Genomic DNA, 22,940 nt, shown 5'->3' on the forward strand with positions numbered 1-22,940 from the left:
AAAGAGATTATGTATCCATTATCTGTTTACTTTTACACACACATGCCAAAGGATTTCTACTATGGCAAGTAGCAGTCTTGATGAGAACGCCTACAGAATGAGAGAAAGGATATTACAGAAAGCAACATCACTTACTAGTTGCAACATCTCGGAAGAAACTCTGCTAACCTTTTGTCAAGTCTGAAAAAAGTAATAACTACAATCACAATAATAATGATATAATAAAACCTTATAGCGGGGGGGGGGGGGGGGAACATTGGCTTCAAGGAACATCTTATCCATCTTTAATCTCAGTTGCTCCAACCCATGGAGAAGACATAATTCCAGAGCCAATGTCTGTCTTCCTTTGCTTTGAAGGAACATTTTTATTTACAATCCTACCTTCTTCATCCCAACACTCCATCTGTGACCTATACTTGTCAGATATAAGTAGGTAACTAGTGTCTTAAAAAACGTCTTAAAAAGCTGTAGACCTAGGACCAAAACATTATTTTTGTTTTGTGCAATTCTGCCTTTTAGCTAAACAACAAATAACTAGAAACTCTTCAGACTGTTGGGTAACATTCTAAGCTGGGTGTTTGGGATATGTAGTATCTGTGATGCGTGAAGACATTGTACGGTGGCAGCTTCCATCTTGCCTTTTTTGACCTTTGCCTGATTCTAGTGTCCCTTCCTGGATAAGATTCACATCTTGTCAACTCTTGACTCCCATTGCTATCTGAAATTTGGCAGAGGAAGAATATAAACTTGATAAATAAATAAATCTATTCTTCACAGTGACTTCCAGATTCTACAGCAATGGCTTCTATACAGTTAACTTTAGAAACCTGTTTTTTAAAATTATTATTATTTTTTAAAAAGGTCCTGTTTTTCAAGAAGAGTTGAGCATGTTTTTAGCTGCATTTATGATTTCAGATCTACTAAGAAGTAAATTTGCTCCAAATCTGTCTTTATCCCATGTTTAGATCCAGCCTTTGGTGGTGTTTTGGGAAAACTGTATTAGGTGTCCTTACTTTATCTGCTAATACATCTACAAATACCACAAAAGTTACAATTGTGGAATATAAATTTAGAAATTATAGACATTCACAGGAGGTCAGAGAGAAAGAACGATGATGTGTCCTGCACAAAAAGTTGGGTTGCTAAATAGTTGTTGGATGATATTTTTTTCGTGGGTCACTCAGCAGGTTATCTATCTGTCACCATAACATCCACCCATGTGCCAAAAAACAACATACTATTCCTACTTCTCAGTAGAAATACTTGTGCCCAGAAGCAGATGTTCTGAACTCATTTCATCTCTAACGTAGACCTTCTACTGGTTCATTCTTTGAGTTCATCTCATTCAAATACACAAAGTTCTTCCTTCTATTCAAAATGATTGTGTTTCTTGGGGTCTTCAAGATAGATAGGAACTACAATTCCAACCCCTGGAGCAACCTTTGGAGAAAGACAGTCCAAGGTTGCAGAAAAGCAGGCTAAAACAGCAGCTTTCTTCTCTTTTGACACCCCTGGGTCTTGCGTTCTGGTGCACAGCTTCTTTTTTTCTGCACAAGACATTGGCCCCGTACCCAAAGGGTTCCCCACCTACTCAGGAGAGAAATAATTTTATGGGACTAACTAAAATGTAGAAGAGTTTATAATGTTCCAAACATAGCTGCACCTTAAATCTATTTATTTACTTACCTACCACTGAACAGTCCACTCCCTCTTGGTCAAAGAGGTCTGGACTGGTTAACACTATCACAAGTTGAAAACATAAGCAAACAAAATCTTAACACCATTACAGCCAAAAATGGACACACAATAACTTCCATAAGTATAACTGTAAAATCTATAGGGGAAGGTGAGCTTTCAAAATTTCACTGGAAACAAATCAGGGAGAGAAACAACCTGGAAATAAGGAGAAATTTCCTGACAGTTAGAACAATTATCCAGTGGAAAGGAAATTGCCTCCAGACATTGTGGGTGCTATTAAGTTAATTCAGAAAAAAAAAACAATAACAGGAATTGGGAATTCGTATCTGTAATCTGTAATCTTTTCCCAGTAAAGTAGCTTCATAATTAGTCATAAATAAGAGACATGATGGCAGTCTTCCAATATCTCAGGGACGGCCACAAAGAAGAGGGAGTCAAGCTCTTCTCCAAAGCACCCAAAGGGGGAGGACAAGAAGCAAAGAAGGGAAACTCATCAAGAAGAGAAACAACCTGGAACTAAGGAGAAACTTCTTGACACTGAGAACAATCAATCAGGGGAACAACTTGCCTCCAGAAGTTGTGGGTGCTCCACCACTGGAGGTTTTCAAGAAGAGACTGGACAACCATTTGTCTGAAATGGTAGAGGGTCTCCTGCCTGAGCAGGGGGTTGGACTAGAAGACCTCCAAGGTTCCCTCCAACTCTATTATTCTGTTATTCATTGACTTTATTTTACTTATTGCTGAATAATATTAGTTTACTGTTCCAAGATAACCAACCTGAACAAGGATAGCATACTCAAAAGGGAAAAAAAACACATTTAACCATCTGTTATGCTCAAAAAGGGACACGGTGGCTCAGTGGGTTAGGACGCTGAGCTTGTCGATCAGAAGGTCGGCAGTTTGGCGGGTCGAATCCCGAGTGCCATGTAGCAGAGTGAGCGCCTGTTACTCGTCCCAGCTTCTGCCAACCTAGCAGTTCGAAAGCACATAAAAAATGCAAGTAGAAAAATAGGGACCACTACGGTGGGAAGGTAACAGCGTTCCGTGCACCTTTGGCGTCTAGTCATGCCGGCCACATGACCACGGAGACGTCCTTGGACAAGCGCTGGCTCTTTGGCTTTGAAACGGAGATGAGCACCGGCCCCTAGAGTCGGAAACGACTAGCATGCATGTGCGGGGGAACCTTTACCTTTACCTTTACCTATGCTCAAAAGACATCATTTTACAGTAGTAAAGGTATTTCCTACTTTAGCCTGGCCAGACGTGGCCCTTTTCAATTAAACAGGGTTATGGGATGTTGGAATCAAGCTTCCATTTCTTTTCTGGTTGAATGAGTGAGAAGGATCAGCTGAGGCTCCTTCCCTACTTTCCAGGTGGATCAACATTTTCCTAATAAGCCAGGAATTTCTACTTTGCATCAGAGAAATTTTCCTGACCCAGAGCTGTTATCTCATAATTCTTTGACTATTTTTTTCTGGCACGAACTCATCTGAACGCTGCTTGACAAAGGCACAGTTTCCACCAGGAAGATGGCAGACATCCAGTATTCTTATCCAAGAAGAGTAAAGGGCCAAGAGCTGATCAGATGAGCATGTTTTTGCTAGAGTTAAATGCACACAGTGTACTTTCAGTACAGTCTGCAGCTTTTTACGTTTCATAATATCTCTCTCTCCCCCCTTCCCCCGAGTAATATTGGTTTCTGGTTTTAATTAATTTATTATTTGTTTTGTTAGTTTCATCTCTGCTTTTATTATTTTTGTAAACAAAGTGGTGAACATATCCAACTCTTTCCCCCCTCCTATTTTCCCCACAACAACAACCCTTTGAGGTGGGCTGGGCTGAGAGAAAAGGACTGCCCCAAGGTCACCCCGCTGGCTTTCATGACTAAGGAAGAACTAGAACTCACCGTCTCCTGGTGATTGGCCCAAAGTCACCCAGCTGGCTTTTATATTATTATTATTATTATTATTATTATTATTATTATTATTATTATTATTATTATTATTATTATTATTATTATTATTATTATTATTATTATTTCAAAAGGATTGAGTTTGCCTGCTCTCATAAGTCACAAACAAAGGAATTGAGGCACTGATTACATTGTTATTGTTAGACCTTCACAGGCCAGCAGGCCAGGAAACTAACTTTCAAAATTTGACAGAGATTCTAAGTTAGAGCAACAAAAATTGGGAAGCTGTTTCTTATGTTTACTTTGTTTCTTGGGCTTAAAGCGTGTTGGTGTCCATGTTACGGAACATTCTGCCTTGTCTTCTCCATGGCTGTCTACTTTGAGAGTCCAGAATTTGGGAAAAATATTTTATATTCAGTAAGTTCAATATTGTTCAAGCTTTTCTGCAGCAGTAGCTAAAACCTCTCAACTCCTGGTGCTGGCTTTGTAATACCAATATTTTATGTATTTTATAGATATTGTTGACATTATTGCTGTTCAACTGTTATTTCATGTAATTCTGTTTCGTTGGCTGGTTGCGATCTTTGACAATCATAAACTCCTATTGACACTTGGAAGGAATTTGGTAACACTGTTGGTTTTACATAATCATGTCATTTTAAACCCAGTTTGTCTTATTCTTTTTTTTTTCATCATTGCTGTTCAACTGTTATTTCATGTAATTCTGCTTCGTTGGCTGGTTGCGATCTTTGTCAATCATAAACTCCTATTGACTTCTGGAAGGAATGTCATTTTAAACCCAGTTTGTCTTATTCTTTCTTTTTTTCATTAAAAACGATTTTTCAAAGGTTAACTTGATCAATTATTTTCAAGACCTTTTCACCTTCAGAGTTTAAAATTGGCTTACATGAAGCATGATTGGACAATTGAGTTTGTCCTGTTCTGGCTGTGCTCCACCTCTTGTTCATGAACTAAGTGCTCCCTTCTTGCCTAATTCACGTACTCTTGATTTGAAAGAAGGTAGGAACAACAATTCTGAACAATTTGAACCTGTAGTACTTTCTGACAACGTTTTCCCTCGAACCATCAATCTTTCCAAAAGCAGAAGGAGAAACTCAAGGTCAGCGAAATCCAACATGGATCGCCTTCCATATTTCTCACTAGACACTTGGGGACTTCTGATTTTATTCATTGGCCTTCTGATGTTGTAAGTAAAACATGATGTTCCGTCTTTCTCTGCCTGCATGAATTTCAGCCTTGTTCTTTCCTCGTGTCTCACAAATCAATCAATAAAATCTTGCGGGTGATAGTCGATTGAGTTATAGGAACAAAGACAAGCTGCTGGCTTGCCTTAACTGATCTGGTCAACATATCTGGGTCTCAAGCAGAAATCTTCCCTAGCTTTAATTGAACATGTCCAAGATTGACTGCACAGCTTTATTGTTAAGCTAGAGTCAAATTCCACACACTTATTTTATCTTGTTGTTAGCTGCGAAGTCGTGTCTGACCCATCGCAAGCCCATGGACAACGTTCCTCCAGGCCTTCCTATCCTCTACCATCTTCTGGAGTCCCTTTAAGCTCATGTCTGCTGCTTCAGGGACTCCATCCAGCCATCTCATTCTCTATCGTCCCTTTCTTCTCTTGCCCTCAACCTTTCCCAGCATGAGGCTCTTCTCCAGTGAGTCCTTCCTTCTCATTAGGTGGCTAAAGTCTTTGAGTTTCCACTTCAGAATCTGGCCTTCTAAAGAGCAGTCAGGGTTGATCTCCTCTGGGACTGACCAGTTTGATCACCTTGCAGTCCAAGGGACTCACAGGAGTCTACCTAAAAATCAAGTAAAATCAAGTAGAAAAGATAAAGAACCAGGAGGTAGTTCAGACTGAAAGAAAAGTACTTCCCGGAATGGATACCTACAAGATCTTTTGCCAGAACAGCCAGCTCAGCTCTGATTTCTCAGAAGTAATTATGTCTTAAGTTGCATTTTTATTTCTCTCTTCTCCCCACTTTGGTTTTTGCCTTGAGCTGGTAGAAGGTCTAAAAGAAAACTTGACTTTCTTTTTTAAAAAAAATTGATTTTTTTTGCTCAAGCTTTTAAGGCTTCTTGCTAGTCTGAGCCTCCATTTCTTTATGAAATGATTGCTTTTACCTTGAGGTTATCTCTCTCTGAAGATTTCTGCAAAAGCAGCAGCAACCCCCCCCCCGCCCCCGTTTACCAACGGCCAGTGCTTATTAAACAGTTTTACAAAGTCATTATGGGAGAAAGAAATGGAGGAAGATGCTGTGAGCATGCACACACACACACACACACACAGAGAGAGAGAGAGAGAGAGAGAGAGAGAGAGGGAGAGAGAGAGATATGGAGGAAGAGGCTGTGAGATTAAATGCTTAATTCCTAACTTAACATGAACATGTTTGACTGCCTCTGGCAAAGATTTTGGAAGATCTTGTGTTCCAATCTTGTGTTCTGTTTATTAAGAGGGGAGGGAATGTTGTCATTTTTTAACAGCTAAGCTAATTTCTTTCAAACAGAATGTAACTTTTTTATTAAAAAAATCTGCAGCAAACCAAAGTGGAGCCTTTTCTTCTGCTTTTAGCGGTGCATTGATCTGTTTGCAGATTGCAGAACTCAAATAGCTAGTTTCTCCTTCCTGGCCATGCGTTGTGATGCAATCCTCCACCGAGGGTTAAATTGGCAATATCCCACATTTAACTCTAATACCCGTGAAGGTTCCCGATGCAACGGCACATAGTCCTCGATTTAGAACCGTTTGTTTAACGACTATCTGAATTCCAACAGGAGGAAGCCTGGTTCGCTTAACGGCCGCCTGACCCGCTTAAAAACTGCAGTGATTGACTTAACAACGGTGGCAAAACAGGTTGTAAAATCGGGTGTAAAGTCACTTAGCAACCACCTGTGGTCGTAAAATGAGGACCACCTGCCCCCCCATTTCAGCAGGACACTGATTACTTTGTATTTTTAGACTGGCGTTTTTAGACCGTCAGGATGCTGAGATACAGGCAGTTCTCGACTTACAACAGTTTGCTAAGTGACCATTCAAGTCTGATGGGATAGACCTCTTTCCTTGCACCCATAACTTCACTATCCATATCCAGACTCTCCTGAACCCTGAAAGAAATATGTTCTCCTTTTACAGATACGGGGTTTGGCCTTATGGAGTCTTCAGGAAGTTGGGCATCCCGGGCCCGATGCCTCTGCCGTTCATCGGGACGGCCTTCGGGTTTCGTTATGTAAGTTTACGGGTTGTTTTTTATGGGCGTGATTTCAAGAGCAGGTTTCTGAGAGGCTTCAGATCTTTATGGCAGGTCATGGAAGAGAGGACTTGCAAACTGGGGTTTAGGGCTCAGGGTTTTTAAGATATTGCGTGGACCCGTTCAAGGAAACTTGTTCATGCAGCAAGAGGCATAGACAACATAGAACCGTAAGTTTGGGAGGGCCCTTGGAGGTCTTCTAGTCCAACCCCCTGCTCAAGGAGGAGACCCTATACCAGTGATGGTGAACCTTTTAGAGACCGAGTGCCCAAACTGCAATCCAAAGCCCACTTATGTATCGTCGGGTGCCGGGTGGGTGTGGCCCTTTGGGTGGGTGTAGCCAATTGGGTGGGCGTGGCCCATTGGGTGGGTGTGGCTGCAGTGGTAACAGCAGACTGGGTGGGACTAAAAAGTTCAATCAATCAATTCCAACTTTGGGAGATCTTTTTTTTTCCCCACGAGAAGTTGAATTTGATTGATTGATTGATTGATTGAACCTTTTTTTTTGCACACGGCACCAGAGGCCTAAAGCAAAAAGGTTTTCTAAAACCCAGCTGAAGGCCTAGGACTGGGGCGACGGCGTGTGTGCCCACAGAGAGGGCTCTGTGTGCCACCTGTGGCACATGTGCCATAGGTTCGCCACCACGGCCCTATACCATTTCCAGCCAATGGTTGTCCATTATTGTTATTGTTCTTAAAAACCTCCAATGGTGGAGCAGCCATAACTTCTGGAGGCCAGCTATCCCACTGGTGAATTGTTCTCACTGTCAAGAAATGTCTCCTTATTTCTAGATTAGATCTCTCCTTAACAAGATTCCACCCACTGCTTCTTGCCCTGCCCTCCAGAGCTTTGGAGAATAAACACTAAACATTTGAAAATCAATCCCGACATAATGTACTGGGGTTGGTTTGGGCGAGGACATGAACTTTAGAATCAAAAAGAGGCAGGGAATCTTGCAATTACTCTGTCACCCAGTTTTAGTCTTGTTTAGTCTAGTCTAGTCTAGTCTAGTCAAGGGCTGAGGAATTACCTTGTAAAGCAAAAAAAGCAATACACAACATGGCTGCTTGTATATCTGAGCCTGGCAAGAAACTGGCTTTAAATACTTGAGGGTGTGATGTGAAAAACTTATTAACTAAGCTATGTCAGCAGACAAGTTAGAAAACTGCTTTAGTTTAATATTGTCATTATTTCAGCTTTGCAAACCCTGTTGTTAAGTGAGTAACATGGTTGCTAAGTGAATCTGGCTTCTGACTTTGGTTGTCAGAAGGTTGCAGAAGGGGATCACGTGAACTCAGGATACTGTGACCATCATAAATGTGAATCAGTTGCCAAGTGACTGAATTTTAATCACGGGACCGCGGGGATGCTGCAACGGTCATAAGCGTGAAGAACGGTCCTAAGTCACATTGTTCTGTGCTGTTGTAATTTCGAACGGTCCTGAGACAACCAGTTGTAAGTTGGGGATTAGTTGTAAGCTATTCCTTATCATCGGTGATTAGAGATATTTACAAATCTGTGTTGTGAATTTTATGGCAAGGAATGATTGCAAGATAGTTGATCTCAGATCAACAAAGTGTGGTTTTTGCCTTTGACACTCACTCTTAATGTTTCTGTTGCAGGGAAGATCCAATTTTGATGTGGCCTGTTATAAGAAATATGGTAAAATCTGGGGGTGAGTATTTATTTCCTTTTTATTGGACTGGCAAGTTTTCTGGGCTTGTTCCCCTCATTCATGGATTTATAGCCCTATCTGTTGCCAGACTTCAGTGGAGAGACTTTAATCCATTGACCATTTATTCTAGGACTTATGATGGACGGAAGCCCATTCTGGCTATAACTGACCCTGAGATAATTAAAATTGTACTGGTAAAAGAGAGTTATTCCACCTTCCTGAATCGTGGGGTGAGTTTCAACTTTGCAGACATTCCGGCAACGTTGAGAAAAATGCTTTGATTATAGACAGAATCAGAGTGTAATAATTACAACCCAAGAGAAGGTAATCCTGCAGGCTCTGTCGGGGACCTACATTGTGCCATCATCCCTGCTATCATTCCAGAAGTCCCTTAAGACCTGCTTATGTGACCAGGTTGTAATGGGCGGTGTGAATGATCTTGGGGGAAAAGGGAAAGAGATACTATTTAGGAAACAATTAGATAAGAGAGGGAGGAGGATTAGAGGAATAAATTTAGGAAGGGTTTGCCTTAATGCACCAGCCATTTTAAAACGAGTTGGGAAGCTTGCTTGGAAGTCAGTGTAGATAGGTTGCCTTGAAAATACAAAAATTGTGTTTCCACAGTTACGGGTGTTTCTAGGCTGGCAAAATACTTTGAAATGCAAACAAGTAAATGTTGACCCAACTTGCTAACCCTTAAAAAAACACAGCCAAGCTGTAAATAATAACTATACTTAGCATTGTGTCTGAATGCTTGGTTTTCACCTGACTTGATTAACAATGGCCTGCAAACCAACATCTGTGTGAACTTAGATTATAGACAAGTAGGACCGGAAGGAATATTTCATCAGGGAGCTAGTCTTTTGCAGAGTTGTAGAGTTTTGTTGAGTTTTATGGCACGGCGATAAGACATTTGCCTCTTTATAAGGACAGGGCTGGTTGCCGACTAGTCCAGATGGACATCGCAATGGTGTGTTCAAAGCCTCTCCTGTTTTTTTCCCCTCTTCCTAATGCGTGATGGACATCCATTTCTTTCTCTTTCTCAAATGTGTCCCTTAGAGTTTTATTCCCCGTGGCCGGCTGAAGACATCCATTGTGTCAGTCGAAGATGAGCAGTGGAAGAGAATTCGGACTGTCCTTTCGCCCACTTTCACTAGTGGAAAGCTAAAGGAGGTGAGGAATAAGAGGGGAGCCCACATTATGGCTGATTTTGCTACGGGACAAAAAGTTAGTCTCCATTTCTCCCTCACTTGCATTTTGTGGCGTCTCCATCCTCTTCTTCTCCCTTAGATGTTTCCCATCATTCAGAGCTATGTGCAAAATTTATTAGCGCTTTTGCAGAAGAAAGCAGATCGAGAAGAACTGGTGGACGTTAAAAAGTAAGTAACAGCCTGACCCTGTAGGCCGGGCGGTTCCTTCGTCTCTGGAGAAATGCTGGTCCTCTGTTTGGAGACTCACTTCTTAAGATGACCAAAATGGCTGCCTGGGCAGCTGGTGGAAAAGAGGAAAGTTGAGGATGTTAGCAATGGCAACCTTTGGAAGAAACTCCCAGGAGGAAACAGCAGATGACAATGGAGATCCTATAGAACTGTTCTACTGTACAGTTCTATAGTATTCCAAATTATGAAGTGTGCTTTGGATAAACGGGATGGTACAGAGATAAAAGGATAAAGGGATAAAGGGAAGCGGTGGCTCAGTGGGTTAGGACGCTGGGCTTGTCGATCAGAAGATCGGCAGTTTGGCGGGTCAAATCCCGAGTGCCGCGTAGCAGAGCGAGCGCCCGTTACTTGTCCCAGCTTCTGCCAACCTAGCAGTTCGAAAGCACATAAAAATGCAAGTAGAAAAATAGGGACCACTACGGTGGGAAGGTAACAGCGTTCCATGCGCCTTTGGCGTCTAGTCATGCCGGCTACATGACCACGGAGACGTCCTCGGACAAGCGCTGGCTCTTCGGCTTTGAAACGGAGATGAGCACCGGCCCCTAGAGTCGGAAACGACTAGCACGCATGTGCGGGGGAACCTTTACCTTTTACCTTTACAGAGATAAATGAACAATAGAGGAGAATAGTTGTAGCTCAGGGTTGAAATGAGGGTTTCTTAGTGTGTGATTGTTTTATTGCTAGCACGGATGATGTTACCTAGTTTGGGTAATGAAACATCTACAAGAAAATATCCGAGCTCAAAGATCGCCAAGGACCCCTCACAAATGGGCAAAAAACAGGTTAGTTGAAGATAAGCCATGATCGAGCCACAGATTATCTTAATCTGGCAGTAGATCAAGATCCCATTTTAGAAGACAATCAGATAGATAATTGCATCTGCTGCAGTAGATCCCATAGCGCCTCAAAAAGCTGATCAAGCTCAAAATCTAGGTCTCAAAGAAAAGACTGTTCATGTTCCAGATCAAACTGTTGAAATTCTAGATCAAAGAGCAAACTGAAATCTAGCAGAAGTTTACGAGCAGATCCAGGTCTGTATCTTGATCACCTAAAGAAAGTCTTCGAGGCATAAAAGTTTGACATATACAGATGGAAGCCTACAGATGGACATTTGAGGGCCTTCCTCCTTCTTCTTCCTTATTTTGACCACTCGCGTCTTGCATTTCTCCAGAATCTTTGGTGCCTACAGTATGGATGTGGTCACAAGCACCTCTTTTGGGGTCAACACGGATGCCATGAACAATCCCAAGGACCCCTTTGTCCAACAGGCACAGAAACTTGTGACGACTGACTTCCTTTCTCCGCTGTTTGTTTTATCTTGTAGGTTGGTTCCACCTTCGGCTTTGAAATCCATTCTTTGCAACCTCTGACACGGTTTAGCCCTTGTAATGGTCTGTGGGGATGGCCTTGAGGGAGGGGAGGAGGAGGTGAAGACTGGACAATGGTGAGATAAGAGGCAGCTGAGCCCACAGAAGGAATGGGAACTGACAACAATTTCATAAGGGACCCTCCCTAGTTTTTTAGACTGTAAAGGGGAGAGGGGTATCTTCAGATTTACAAGATCCCGTTGGTGTAACCTTACAATAAAGTCAGAGGTAGAACTCTTGGGTGTTCTTTTGCATGGCTGATGGCACTGGATCTCACAACCACTCCCCCCTTTTAAATAATTAATTACACCTCTCAAATGAATGTCCCCTGTCTTGATGACCATCTCCTTCTGCTTCAAAGCAACTCACAACCTGTTTGCTGTTGGCATCTTCAGTGTTCTTCTAAAGCTTTCCCATCTCTTTCCAGATGTTGCCCCATGGCTAATCCCTCTTCTTGAGAAGATGAATGTAGGTGTATTTTCCAGTGAGTCCGTGGAATTCTTCTCAAGGTCCATAACAAAACTGAAAGAGGAGAGGACCCAGGATGGTCAAAAGGTGAGGAAAAAGCCTGAACAACTAAGTTAATTCAGGGGAAAAAACACACACCAAGAATCGGGAATTCGTATCTGTAATCTTTTCCCAGCAAAGTAGCTTCATAGTAGCTCTTTCAAACCAAGAGACATGGTGTCCATTTTCCAATATGTGAGGAATGGTCCCAAATAGGTCAACCTATTCTCCAGAGCATCAGAGAGAGCAGGAGAAGAAATAACGGATGGAAACTAATTAAGGAGAGAACCAGCCTAGAACTGAGGGGACATTTCCTGACAGTGAGAACAATCAATCCGTGGAATGGCTTTTCTTCAGACGTTGTGGGTGCTCCACCACAGGAACCTTGGTGGAGCAGTGGGCTAATGCCTCCTTAAGGAACACCAGCTGCCTGCCATTAGTGCAGGTTCGAGTCCCACCAGGCTCAACGTTGACGCAGCCTTCCATCCTTCCGAGGTAGGTAAAATGAGGACCCAGATGGTTGGGGGCAATAAGCTGACTTTGTAATAATGCCGCTTGGGGTGTGTGTGTGAAAGCCCTAATAAGCAGGCATATACATAGAATGAAGGCTATTGCTAAGCACATTGATTTGTGCTTCTTAGATTGTAAGACGCCCTGAGTCTTCGAAGAAGGGCGGGATATAAATGGGATTTTAAAAAAAAGAGAAGAGAGTGGACAGCCATTTGTCTGAAATGGTCTAGGGCCTCCTGCTTGAGTGGGGGATTGGACTAGGAGACCTCCAAGGTCCCTTCCAAGTCTGTCATTCTGTTAAATCATCAAAATCTAACTTCTTCCTTTTTTTTTGACATACTGGGCCTCTTGTATAAAACAATGCCATAAACACATTGTGTTAAGATCGATACAACCAGCTTTTGTGATGGAAATCTCTGGGATTTTGGTTGACTCAGACATGGTTCTATCCTGGGCAGGACCAACCCTCTCTTGTTGGAGTCAAAATAAAACATAGCATTCCATTTTAGGTATAAGCATATCCAGTGCTTTTTTTTTGTAAAAGAAAAAAGTGCCGGAACTCACACATGTCATACAACCCGCCTTGCCCTACCCTACAAGGTTCCGTCCAAAAAAGGTGCCGGAACTCCATTCTGAGCGTTCTATGACAAAAAAACCCCTGAGCATATCCAATCCTTTCCCGTATTAAATCCCTTTGAAATTAAAATGTAGCATTGCAACCAATGATCTGGAAATAATTAGGGGATTCCTTCCAAATAAAGTGGCATAGCAGTAATCAGGTTATTGAAGTGGTAGCTATTGTGTAAATACTACGCTGGCCAAGTTACCAGGAAGCAAGGATTCTGAAATGTCCTTATTATTTCAGGGAAGAGTGGATTTCTTGCAACTGATGATAGAGTCTCAAAACTCACTGACAAGCCATGAAATGAATGGTGTGAATCACACCTATAAAGGTAATAATTTGAAATCATTCTCAACGGTCACGTCTTCGAAGTGGAACCAGCTTTCATTGCTAAGTCTGCTATTGTGGGAATTAATAAAAACAATGTGCGCGCGAGAGACAAACTTCTCAGTGATGGAAAGAAGCACTGAGGCAGTTTAGGAATATTTTTTTAAAAAGTGAGTGGGTTTGAGGGGAAACCTTCATGAGAATTCAGATCTTCTTGGATGCAACCTACAATTTCTTGATCCCACCTAGAAACTTCAGTTAAACCTCGTAGGAAACCAGGCTAAAGGGTGCCTTGCCAATGGATCAATAAAGAAAGATGAACCCGTCCGTGTGCGTCTTTGTTGTGATTCAGGGTCAGCCTGTGGGTTCGGCAGTTGGGTCGGACGACTCAGAGGAGGAGGAGGGGGGTGTTGAAGAGCTTTCTGAGGGGATTGGACAGCTTGATGAGAGCCCCCAGCCAGGCCCCTCTCATCTGGTCACGACGCAGACCCAGCTGTGTGAGCCTGACAGTGTGGATGAAGATGACCCACAGCTGGCCCTGTTCAAGGATGCCTGACGCAGGAGGCAGTCAATCAGGAGAAAACAGAAGAAGGCAATGGGGCACCTCGGAAGGAGGCAGAGAGAAGCCACGCCCTGAACTGTATTTAAGGGGAATGTGTGGGAGGGCTGGTTTGCTGAAGGCAACCGCTTGGATAGTTCCTGTTTCTTAAAGCTCCTGTTTCTTGGTTCGTGTCTTGTTCCGTTTGTTTTTGTAGCAATAAATTTGGCAGGCGTAATTCCAGCCTCTTGCCTTCTTGTAAAAGGGGTTGTCCCTGCCTTTTCTCCAGGGCTGGTAGCAGGCTGGTACAGAACAGTCTTCTCCAATGGTTCTTTGAGTTAGGGTTCCTTTGCATCACAAGGTGGCCTTCAACTTTTCTCTCTTCCCTTCTTCGTGTAGGTTTGACCGACAGTGAGATTCTGGCTCAAGCAATTATCTTCATCTTTGCTGGCTATGAGACCATTAGCACCACCCTCAGTTATTTGACGTATGAATTGGCCATCCAACCTGACGTACAGCAAAAACTTCAGGAGGAGATTGACGTAGTTCTGCCTAACAAGGTAGGTGGGACTCGGCTTTGATGCAATTAGGCTTTCAACTATGTCCATTAAGCTCTGCCCTGATTCCCGTCATCTGGAATATTAAGTATCCAGAACACTGGATACTTAATATTCCAGATGAGTGGTATTCTGGAATACTGCATCCTGTTTTGGTCACCACGTTACACAAAAAAGATGTTGAGGTTTGGAAAAAGTGCAAAGAAGACCAACTAAGATGATTGAAGGCCTGGAGACAAAAGCATATGAAGAACGGTTACAGGGATTGGGTATGTCTAATTGAATGAAAAGAAGGAGTAGGAGTGACATGATAGCAGTGTTCCAGTATTTTGAGGGGCTGCCACAAAGAAGAAGGGGTCAACTAATTTTCCAAAGCACCAGAAGACAAGACAAGAAGCCATGGATAGAAACTGAACAAAGAGAGAAACAACCTAGAAATAAGGAAAAATTTCTTAACAATGAGACCAATTAACCAGTGGAACAGCTTCCCTTCAGAAGTTATGGGTGCTCCATCACTGGAGGCTTTCAAGAAAAGACTGGACAACCATTTGTCTGAAATGGTATAGGGCAGGGGTCTTCAAACTTGGCCCTTTTATGACTTGTGGACTTCAACTCCCAGAATTCCTCAGCCAGCGTGTCTGGCTGAGGAATTCTGGGAGTTGAAGTCCACAAGTCATAAAATGGCCAAGTTTGAAGACCCCTGGTGTAGGGTCTCCTGCTTGAGCAGGGGGTTGGACTAGAAGACCTCCAAGGTCCCTTCCAATTCTATTCTGATTGATTGAAGTAGCTCTTTGAGCGTAATTGGTTTTCCTTTAGATCAGCTGCTAAACAACGATGATGAGAACAACAATAAAACACTTCTTACACTTTGCACCTTTAGAACATGCAATCCATAGTTGAGTATGTTGCTATGGTAACACTATGTCACCTCCTACAGCGATAGGGATGTGATAACACAATACAAAGCAAGCTGTTGTTGATATGCCATTCTCTCAAAAGAGCAAGCCAGCTAACCTGGCTTGAGTCCCAGGCCTGCGGTTGGTTAGTTATTGTTTGTCTAGGCTAAGGTCTCTGTGTTGTTTGATTTGTGTTGTTTACCAGATGGTTTCATTCTGGGAGGCTCACTTGATGTTTTCATTTGTTTCTATGGATTGTCCAGTCTTGTACGCCATCCAGAGTCCCTTGAAGTTGAGTGACTAGTATATTCTAAACAAACAAAAAAAACAAAAACACGGCATTGGACCTGGTTGTTATCTGAACAGAAGAACTTCAAGGACTGTAGGACAAAATGGGAGATTCGAAACACATCCTAGGAAAGACTGTGGGAAATTGAGAGAACCACATGAATGTATCCAGAAAGCCACAGGAGTTAACTTTCTTGAGTCCATGAGTTTGGGATCTTCTGCTCTTAGATACAGATATTAACTTTTAAGGTTAGTTAGGGACAAAATAAGCAAGTTTTTTCTATGTCTCTCTCCCTCCCTCCCTCCCCCCCTCTCTCAGGCTCCAATCACCTTTGATGCCCTCATGCAAATGGAGTATCTGGATATGGTCCTCAGCGAAACTCTCCGAAAGCATCCAAGCAGCGGGCGACTTCAAAGAATGTGCAAGAAAACCATCGAATTAAATGGAATCACCATCCCCAAAGGGATGGTGGTTGTGATTCCTCCCGTCATCCTGCATTATAATCCAGAATACTGGCCTGAACCTGATCAATTTAGACCTGAAAGGTACCCTTTGATATTTCTATGGATTTTTAAAATTATTTTTCCAGTTCTCACAACCGATGACTTGATGGTAAGAAAAATCAGAATGGAGGTGATAATGATAATGATGATGATGATGATGATGATGATGATGATGATAATAATAATAATAATAATAATAATAATAATAATAATAATAATAATAATAATAATAATAATAAATTTGGAAGGGACCTTGGAGGTCATCTAGTCCAACCCCCTGCTCAGGCAGGAAACCCTATACCATTTCAGACCAATGGCTGTCCAGTCTCTTCTTAAAAACTTCCAGTGTTGGAGCATTCACCGCTTCTGGAGGCAGATTGTTCCATTGGTTAATTGTTCTAACTGGCAGGAAGTTTCTCCTTAATTCCAGGTTGCTTCTCTCCTTGATTAGTTTCCTTGATTAGAATGAGTTGAAACTTCCTGACAAAAAGCTTGTTAGGTGATCTTGGGCAATGGCCAAATTTGACCCGCTCATAAAGCAGATAAATTGGGTGCCTGTAATGGGCTGTGAGAATAACTTTTGGAGATGGAAGGAAGTAGCTGCAGCCCAAACAATGGTCTAATAAAAGACATCTAAGTCCAGAGCAGGAATAGGGCTGGAGGAAGCATCTCAGAAGGGACTCGTCCTATTTCTCTGAAACATAAACATAGAGGAGGAGTTTCCAGACTTGCAAGATTCTGTTACTCTCACCTTAGAGTAAAGGTTTTGTTGTATTCCTGGTTTCACTTACCTGGTCTGGGCTACCCTGAAGGGCTAATGGTGCCATCCTAAGACTCTTCCAACCTGCCCCCCCTTGAAGAATCTGCTGCCCCAAGGATCCACTTGAAAGGTTCCACCAAGAAAAGGCTTCAGAAGAGATGCAACTTGCTAAAGCGAGAGGCAGTTCATTCATGGAATGAATTGGTGGTTGTCAGGTGTGAAGGATCAGGACCACGTGTTAAACTCCAGTTAAGCTGATTTATTCCATCACTGGAGATTTTTAAAAAGAGGCTGGACAGTCACTTGTCTGAGATGGCATATAGGTTCTCCTGCTTGAACAAGGGGCTGGACTAGAAGACCTCCAAGGTCCTTCCAGCTCTATTCAATTCAATTCAATTGTTTATGCCTACACACAAGAATCTGACCATGAGCACTAAATTGGTGCTAGATAAGAGTTAAGGGAATTCAAGAGGGATTGGACATTGACCGTTTGTGAGAATGTAATGATTCCAGGCTGACTGCTCTCTTGACTCCACCCCAGGCTCTGCCTGTCCTTTTCCTAGACTGGCCGACTATTGCAATTGACCGAATGTTGGCATGTCCCAACAGATTCAGCAAAGAGGTCAAAGAAAAGATCAATCCCTATACTTACTTGCCTTTTGGAGCTGGTCCCCGGAATTGTATCGGGATGAGATTTGCGCTCCTTACCATGAAGGCTGCTGTAGCCAGCTTGATGCAGCATTTCACCTTCCAACCCTGCAAAGAAACTCAGGTGAGGATCAGGAATTGAGCTGTGCTCATTGACAGAGGGAAAAACAACACGTTGGCATCAAATCCACCCCCCTTTCTTTCTCAGTAGCAGAGACAGGAGATCTAATGAAAGTGTCATGCACAGAGCTATTCAGGAGAGTCAATGCTCGACAGGTAACGCTTCACCTGCAGCCAACATGACATCAAATATTTGGAAGAGGCAGCTTGCATTTTTGTGGCTTAACCCTTTGACTCTTGCTTTCCAGTTGGAAGAAAACAGAGGTGTGGACTCAAAAGCTGTGTTCTTTGACTGTAGTAAACTTGATTTGATTTAATTTGACCAGGAACAAGACATTTAAACTTTGCAGCCTAAGTGCAGAACCAATGGTCTTCATCACGGTAGCCCATCTTGTTTCTGGCTTCTGTGTAATGAATTGTGAAGATTTGCACTCATGCAAATTCTGGATCACTTCTTCTGAATCATGTCTGAAGGACGCGTCTCACCCTTCTTCCTCAGGAATGGTCAGCCATGAATTGGCGGCCACTTATCTTCAAGTAGAGCTACAGGAGAGAGGATAAATTTTCTCTCTGGGTCCTGTTTCTTCTTCTTCTAAAGATGAACCTATTGTCCAGCCATGGGATGACAAGCAACCATGCAACCGTAGGAAAACATTGATATGTACTAGGAAATATATTTATAGGGCAAAAGGAGATTTCAAAATCTATCTTCCAATATGCTACAGTCACTTGGAATGGATAAGCCACAGACTGAAAATTCTTAAAACAAAGACTCACCTTCAAATTAAGTAACTCTAGAAAACATTCAGCACCCTTCCCTAATGCGGATTCTTCCAAATTTGTGGGTTCTGAGTCCCATCATTCCCAGCCAGCCAAACCAAATGATAAGAATTATATTAGGTAGAATTAATAGACGATAGAAGTTCAGGCCTTGTCCTGAATTTCCCTATATTTTATTTCTTTGTATTTAAATATATCTCGTCCACCTCTTTCCTGTTGCAGATCCCACTGGTGTTGTCGACAAAAGGGGTCTTCAGAAGACCTACAAAACCCATCACCTTGAAGGTCATTCACAGGGCCTAAAGCAAGGTATAGTAAAGATTCCATCACCTCCCCCCCCCCCAAATGGAGTTTCTATGCATTTTTAAGGACTGTTTTCTTAACTGGAAAAATGTATTTTACTTGGCTATTATGAACTCACTCTCCATCCCTTTCTTTTTTTGTATATAATTGCAGGAGATTTAACTGCATGAAGATCCCTGCTCATACAGATGGAGGAAATCTGCCAGTTTTGCTGTTTCTCAAGTTTTTTTTTTTTTTAAAATCCCATTTATATCCCGCCCTTCTCCGAAGACTCAGGGCGGCTTACAATCTAAAGCACAAATCAATGTGCTTAGCAATAGTTGCTTTGTTTTGTAACTTGCATTTTATCTCTGCCATTCCACTAAATCATTTTCTATATATTCACACACACACACACACACACCCCAATGAAATTAATGAAATTATTCCTTGGTTGGATTGGCTGATTGGAGAAGACCAGAACTGTTTAAAATCAGGCTCCGGTCAGGCCAGGAGAACCAACTGTTCTTTGAAATCATAAAGTTTTAATGATGATAACAGAGGCTTTTATTCTCATTTCTTGTGTTAATGTTTGCTTGGAATCCTGTACAAGTACTTCATAACTATTTATATGCAGAAATAACTAGAATTTAATAAGAGTAAACTACAATTTTCCTGTGTCCTTCAAATGTAAAATCTGAAGAGGGCAGCTGCTCTTCGAGAAAGAGTTCTTAATAACAAAGGAAGTGTAAAGATAAAAACGGGCTATGGAGCTGTTTTTCAGACACACCCAAGTGTGAATGCAAACAAGAACTCCGAAACCACATTGAAAAGTTTTGTGTTTGTTCTTTTTTAACAAAAAAAAAACAAAAACAAAACTCTAGTGGTGTTTCTAGGAAGATAACAGAATAACAGACTAAAAGCAATATTTGCCAACATCCGGAAAGCCGATTACTATCATATTTTGATGCAATACGCAGTTACTCCAGTATGACACAATAATTCTGAATTTTGGAATTGGGAACATCCGGTTTATAATGTCCTACATTTTAAGCCTAGCCTTTTTTTATTTTCATTTAGTTAGGAAGGAAGGAAGGAAGGAAGGAAGGAAGGAAGGAAGGAAGGAAGGAAGAAGGAAAGAAGGAAAGAAGGAAAGAAGGAAAGAAGGAAAGAAGGAAAGAAGGAAGGGTAAGGGAAGGAAGGGAAGGGAAGGGAAGGAATTTCCAAATTATCCAAATTATTTTCAGCAAGACAATGGAGGAAGTGCAAAGGAGACAGAGCAAGAGAGAAATATTTGCATTTCGTAATCAAAACAGGCTTTTCTAAGTAGGATATTTAAAATGAATTATTGTTAATCTCGGTGTAATTCGTTACCGATGCGCACCCCCCCTCCCCGCAGTACACGAAGCCCTTTAGAAATGAAGTCATTAATGTAACTGCATATGCTCTTCATTCTCTTGAAGATGGGGGGGGGGAACCCCTGAATAATTCTGTGCCAAGAGACAATTACAGTCTGCCATTCCCGCCGCACAAGGCCATATGCATCAAGAGGTAACAAGATAACATTAATAAGCATTTTGCAGAGAAAATTAGATCAATAAAGCTTTGGCGGCACAACATCTAATTTGAAAATGATAGTCCTGATGAGTTGGTGAAACGCAGGCAAGAAGTTTCTCGCTTGTCTCCAGAAATCTTCACCTGTGTAGCTGCGATTAAAGGCAATGCAGCCAGTCCTCTACTTATGACCACAACGGGGCCCAACATTTCTGAGGTTAAGTGAGACATTTGTTAAGTGAGTTTCACCCCATTAGACGACCTATCTGGCCACAGCCATTAAGTGAATCACTGCACTTGTTAGGTTAGTAGCGCGGTCGTTCAATGAATCCGGCTTTCCCCCATTGGGTTTGCCTTGTCAGATGGTCACAAAAGGGGATCATGTGACCCAGGGGGACACTGCGACCGTCGTAAATACGAGTCACTTGCCAAAGATCTGAATTTGATCACGTGACCATGGGGGAATGCTGCAACCATCGTGTGAAAAACGGTCATAAGTCACTTTTTTTAGTTACTGTTGTAACTTGGAACTGTCAATAAATGAACTGTTGTAAGGTGAGGACTACCTGTATTGAAAAGAAGATGGAGTTGGGGAAAGAGATTTGAATAATACATACCAGGAGAGGAAATGTTTTAAGCAACCTAGAACTAAGGAGAAATTTCCTGACAGTGAGAACAATTAACCAGTTGTGGGTGCTCCATCACAGGAGGTTTTCAAGAATTTGGACAGCACTTAACACCTGTGAGGTTAGCGAAAACATTTAAAAATACGTCTAGTAATTGTTGGAAATGTAGACATAAACTAGGCACATGCTATTTTCTTTGGGGGACGTGCCCTAAGGCAGGAGTAGGCAACCTTGGCTCTTTTATGACCCGTGGACTTCAACTCCCAGAATTCCTGAGCCAGCATGGCTTAGCTTGGAAACCTCTCCCTTTTCCCTCAGCATGGCTGGCTCAGGAATTCTGGGAGTTGAAGTCCACAAGTCATAAAGCAGCCTAGGCCAGGGGTAGGCAACCTTGGCTCTTTTATGACTCGTGGACTTCAACTCCCAGAATTCCTGAGCCAGCATGGCTTAGCTTGGAAACCCCTCCCTTTTCCCTCAGCGTGGCTGGCTCAGGAATTCTGGGAGTTGAAGTCCACGAGTCATGAAGGGGCCAAGGTTGCCTACCCCCCGCACTAAGGCTAAAAGATTTTGGTCAAGAATACATATATGGTTAGAGAAAGATGACTAAAAAAACACATAGATTTCAAGCCAGAATTATTCTTGTTAGGTATAATTGCAGGAAATTATGAGAGGGGATATGTGGACTTATCGTTACATGTGTTAACCGCAGCGAGAATTGCATTTGCTCAACGTTGGAAAGGTGAAGAGAGAAGTAAGAAAATTTTAGACTGTGCAGAAACAGACCGACCGACAGTGAGAATGAAAAACAAAGAAGACTCGGAATATTTTAGAACAGGGGGATACATTTTAATCAATGGCTAGAAAAATGAAGCAGAGAGAAAGGCGTTTAACACGTATTAGTAAGCTAAATATTGAAACCCAGACAATATGTTGCTGATAAAATATTAAGCATTTGTAACTATAAAAATAATAATAAAATATTGGGGGGGAAAAAAGAATTTGGACAGACATTTGTCCTGCCTCCAAGGTCCAACTCTCTTATCCAGTTATAAGTTCTCAATCCTCCCTCAGAATTAACCCCAGTAGCCTGGACACACCTCAACAGGAAAAAATAAAAAACCAGCTCCTCGGAGAACGCCTGTCTGGCCATTTTGTCTTTCATCCTCCACCTTAGCCAAGAACAGGCAGATTCTCAGTCGTAGTTTTAGCTTTTTGTTCGGTGTGATGCAAGGGAACTCTTCACCTTATTCTGTAGAGCAAGGGAGAAAAATGGGGTGAAACAGCCCTGATGTTCTCCCTTTTCAAGTTTTCCCAGCTCAGAAAAAAAAAAAGCAAAGGAGAGATGAAAAACAGAGCCGGCAAACCTAGTAGAAACTTCCTGCTCATCGGATTTCCTCCCCTGGAACTCAGCACAGCTTGGTTGACGTTTTAAAAATGAGTTGTTATTATCTTGACAGCTCCAGCAAAACCTGAGGGGTAAAATCTATTATTGCTGTATATTATTGTTCTTAGCTGGAGTTAGAAGCTAGGTTTTTTTTTTAAGAGCAAGCTAGCCTTGCTGGGAACAATATCATTTTTCCCCAAGTGCTTTGTGTGTGTGTGTGTGTGTGTGTGGTGGGGAACATAATGGGAGCTTGCCAAGTTCGATTACGTTGCAACTCCAGGAGCTAAAGATTTTGGGAAGAGCCGTTGCCACATTCCCAAATGCTCAAGGCGAGCCAGAGTTTCAGGGGATTGCATCACGAGCGAAAAGGATAAAATAAGATTGCACGTGGGTAGAAATTAAAAATCCGGTTTATTGATGAGAAGGTGGGTGGATGAGAACTAGAGCAAGGTTTAGATCATTCCCAGGTTGGTAACCATGGAAAAGTAGCAACCTGCCTCGGCTTGGGCTTCTACGTAAAAACGATCCTTAACTCCATTTCCTGATAAAGGCATAGCTTACTAGACATCAAGCGAACTGCAGTAGGATAAAGCCAGAACTGAGAGTTTGTGCTAGACTTTGTTTTTTTAATCCCATTTATATCCCGCCCTTCTCTGAAGACTCAGGGCGGCTTACA

General features: G+C 42.2%; 1 protein-coding gene across 1 annotated transcript; it reads left to right on the top strand.

The window, feature by feature from the left end:
• The first annotated feature begins 3,969 nt into the window (after positions 1 to 3,969).
• On the top strand, positions 3,970 to 18,953 carry LOC310646193 (cytochrome P450 3A12-like). Its single transcript, XM_083372453.1, has 15 exons — positions 3,970 to 4,027; positions 4,628 to 4,817; positions 6,765 to 6,858; positions 8,503 to 8,555; positions 8,686 to 8,785; positions 9,615 to 9,728; positions 9,846 to 9,934; positions 11,166 to 11,314; positions 11,789 to 11,916; positions 13,244 to 13,331; positions 14,265 to 14,425; positions 15,926 to 16,152; positions 17,480 to 17,642; positions 18,641 to 18,727; positions 18,875 to 18,953. Exons 2-14 carry the CDS (start codon positions 4,747 to 4,749, stop codon positions 18,719 to 18,721), a joined length of 1,518 nt encoding a protein of 505 aa, XP_083228579.1. The 5' UTR covers positions 3,970 to 4,027; positions 4,628 to 4,746; the 3' UTR covers positions 18,722 to 18,727; positions 18,875 to 18,953.
• Positions 18,954 to 22,940: the final 3,987 nt, after the last annotated feature.

This window comes from Vipera ursinii (genome assembly GCF_947247035.1).
Source record: "Vipera ursinii genome assembly, chromosome: 13".
In the NCBI taxonomy this organism is placed as follows: domain Eukaryota; kingdom Metazoa; phylum Chordata; class Lepidosauria; order Squamata; family Viperidae; genus Vipera; species Vipera ursinii.

What these genes read in the sequence shown, in the direction of transcription:
- LOC310646193 (XM_083372453.1), top strand. Translation starts at nt 4,747, where the DNA reads ATGGATCGCCTTCCATATTTCTCACTAGACACTTGGGGACTTCTGATT. An exon ending in CCACCTTCCTGAATCGTGGG is followed by an intron (nt 8,786 to 9,614) that starts GTGAGTTTCAAC and finishes TGTGTCCCTTAG; the next exon opens with AGTTTTATTCCCCGTGGCCG. An exon ending in CTAGTGGAAAGCTAAAGGAG is followed by an intron (nt 9,729 to 9,845) that starts GTGAGGAATAAG and finishes CTTCTCCCTTAG; the next exon opens with ATGTTTCCCATCATTCAGAG.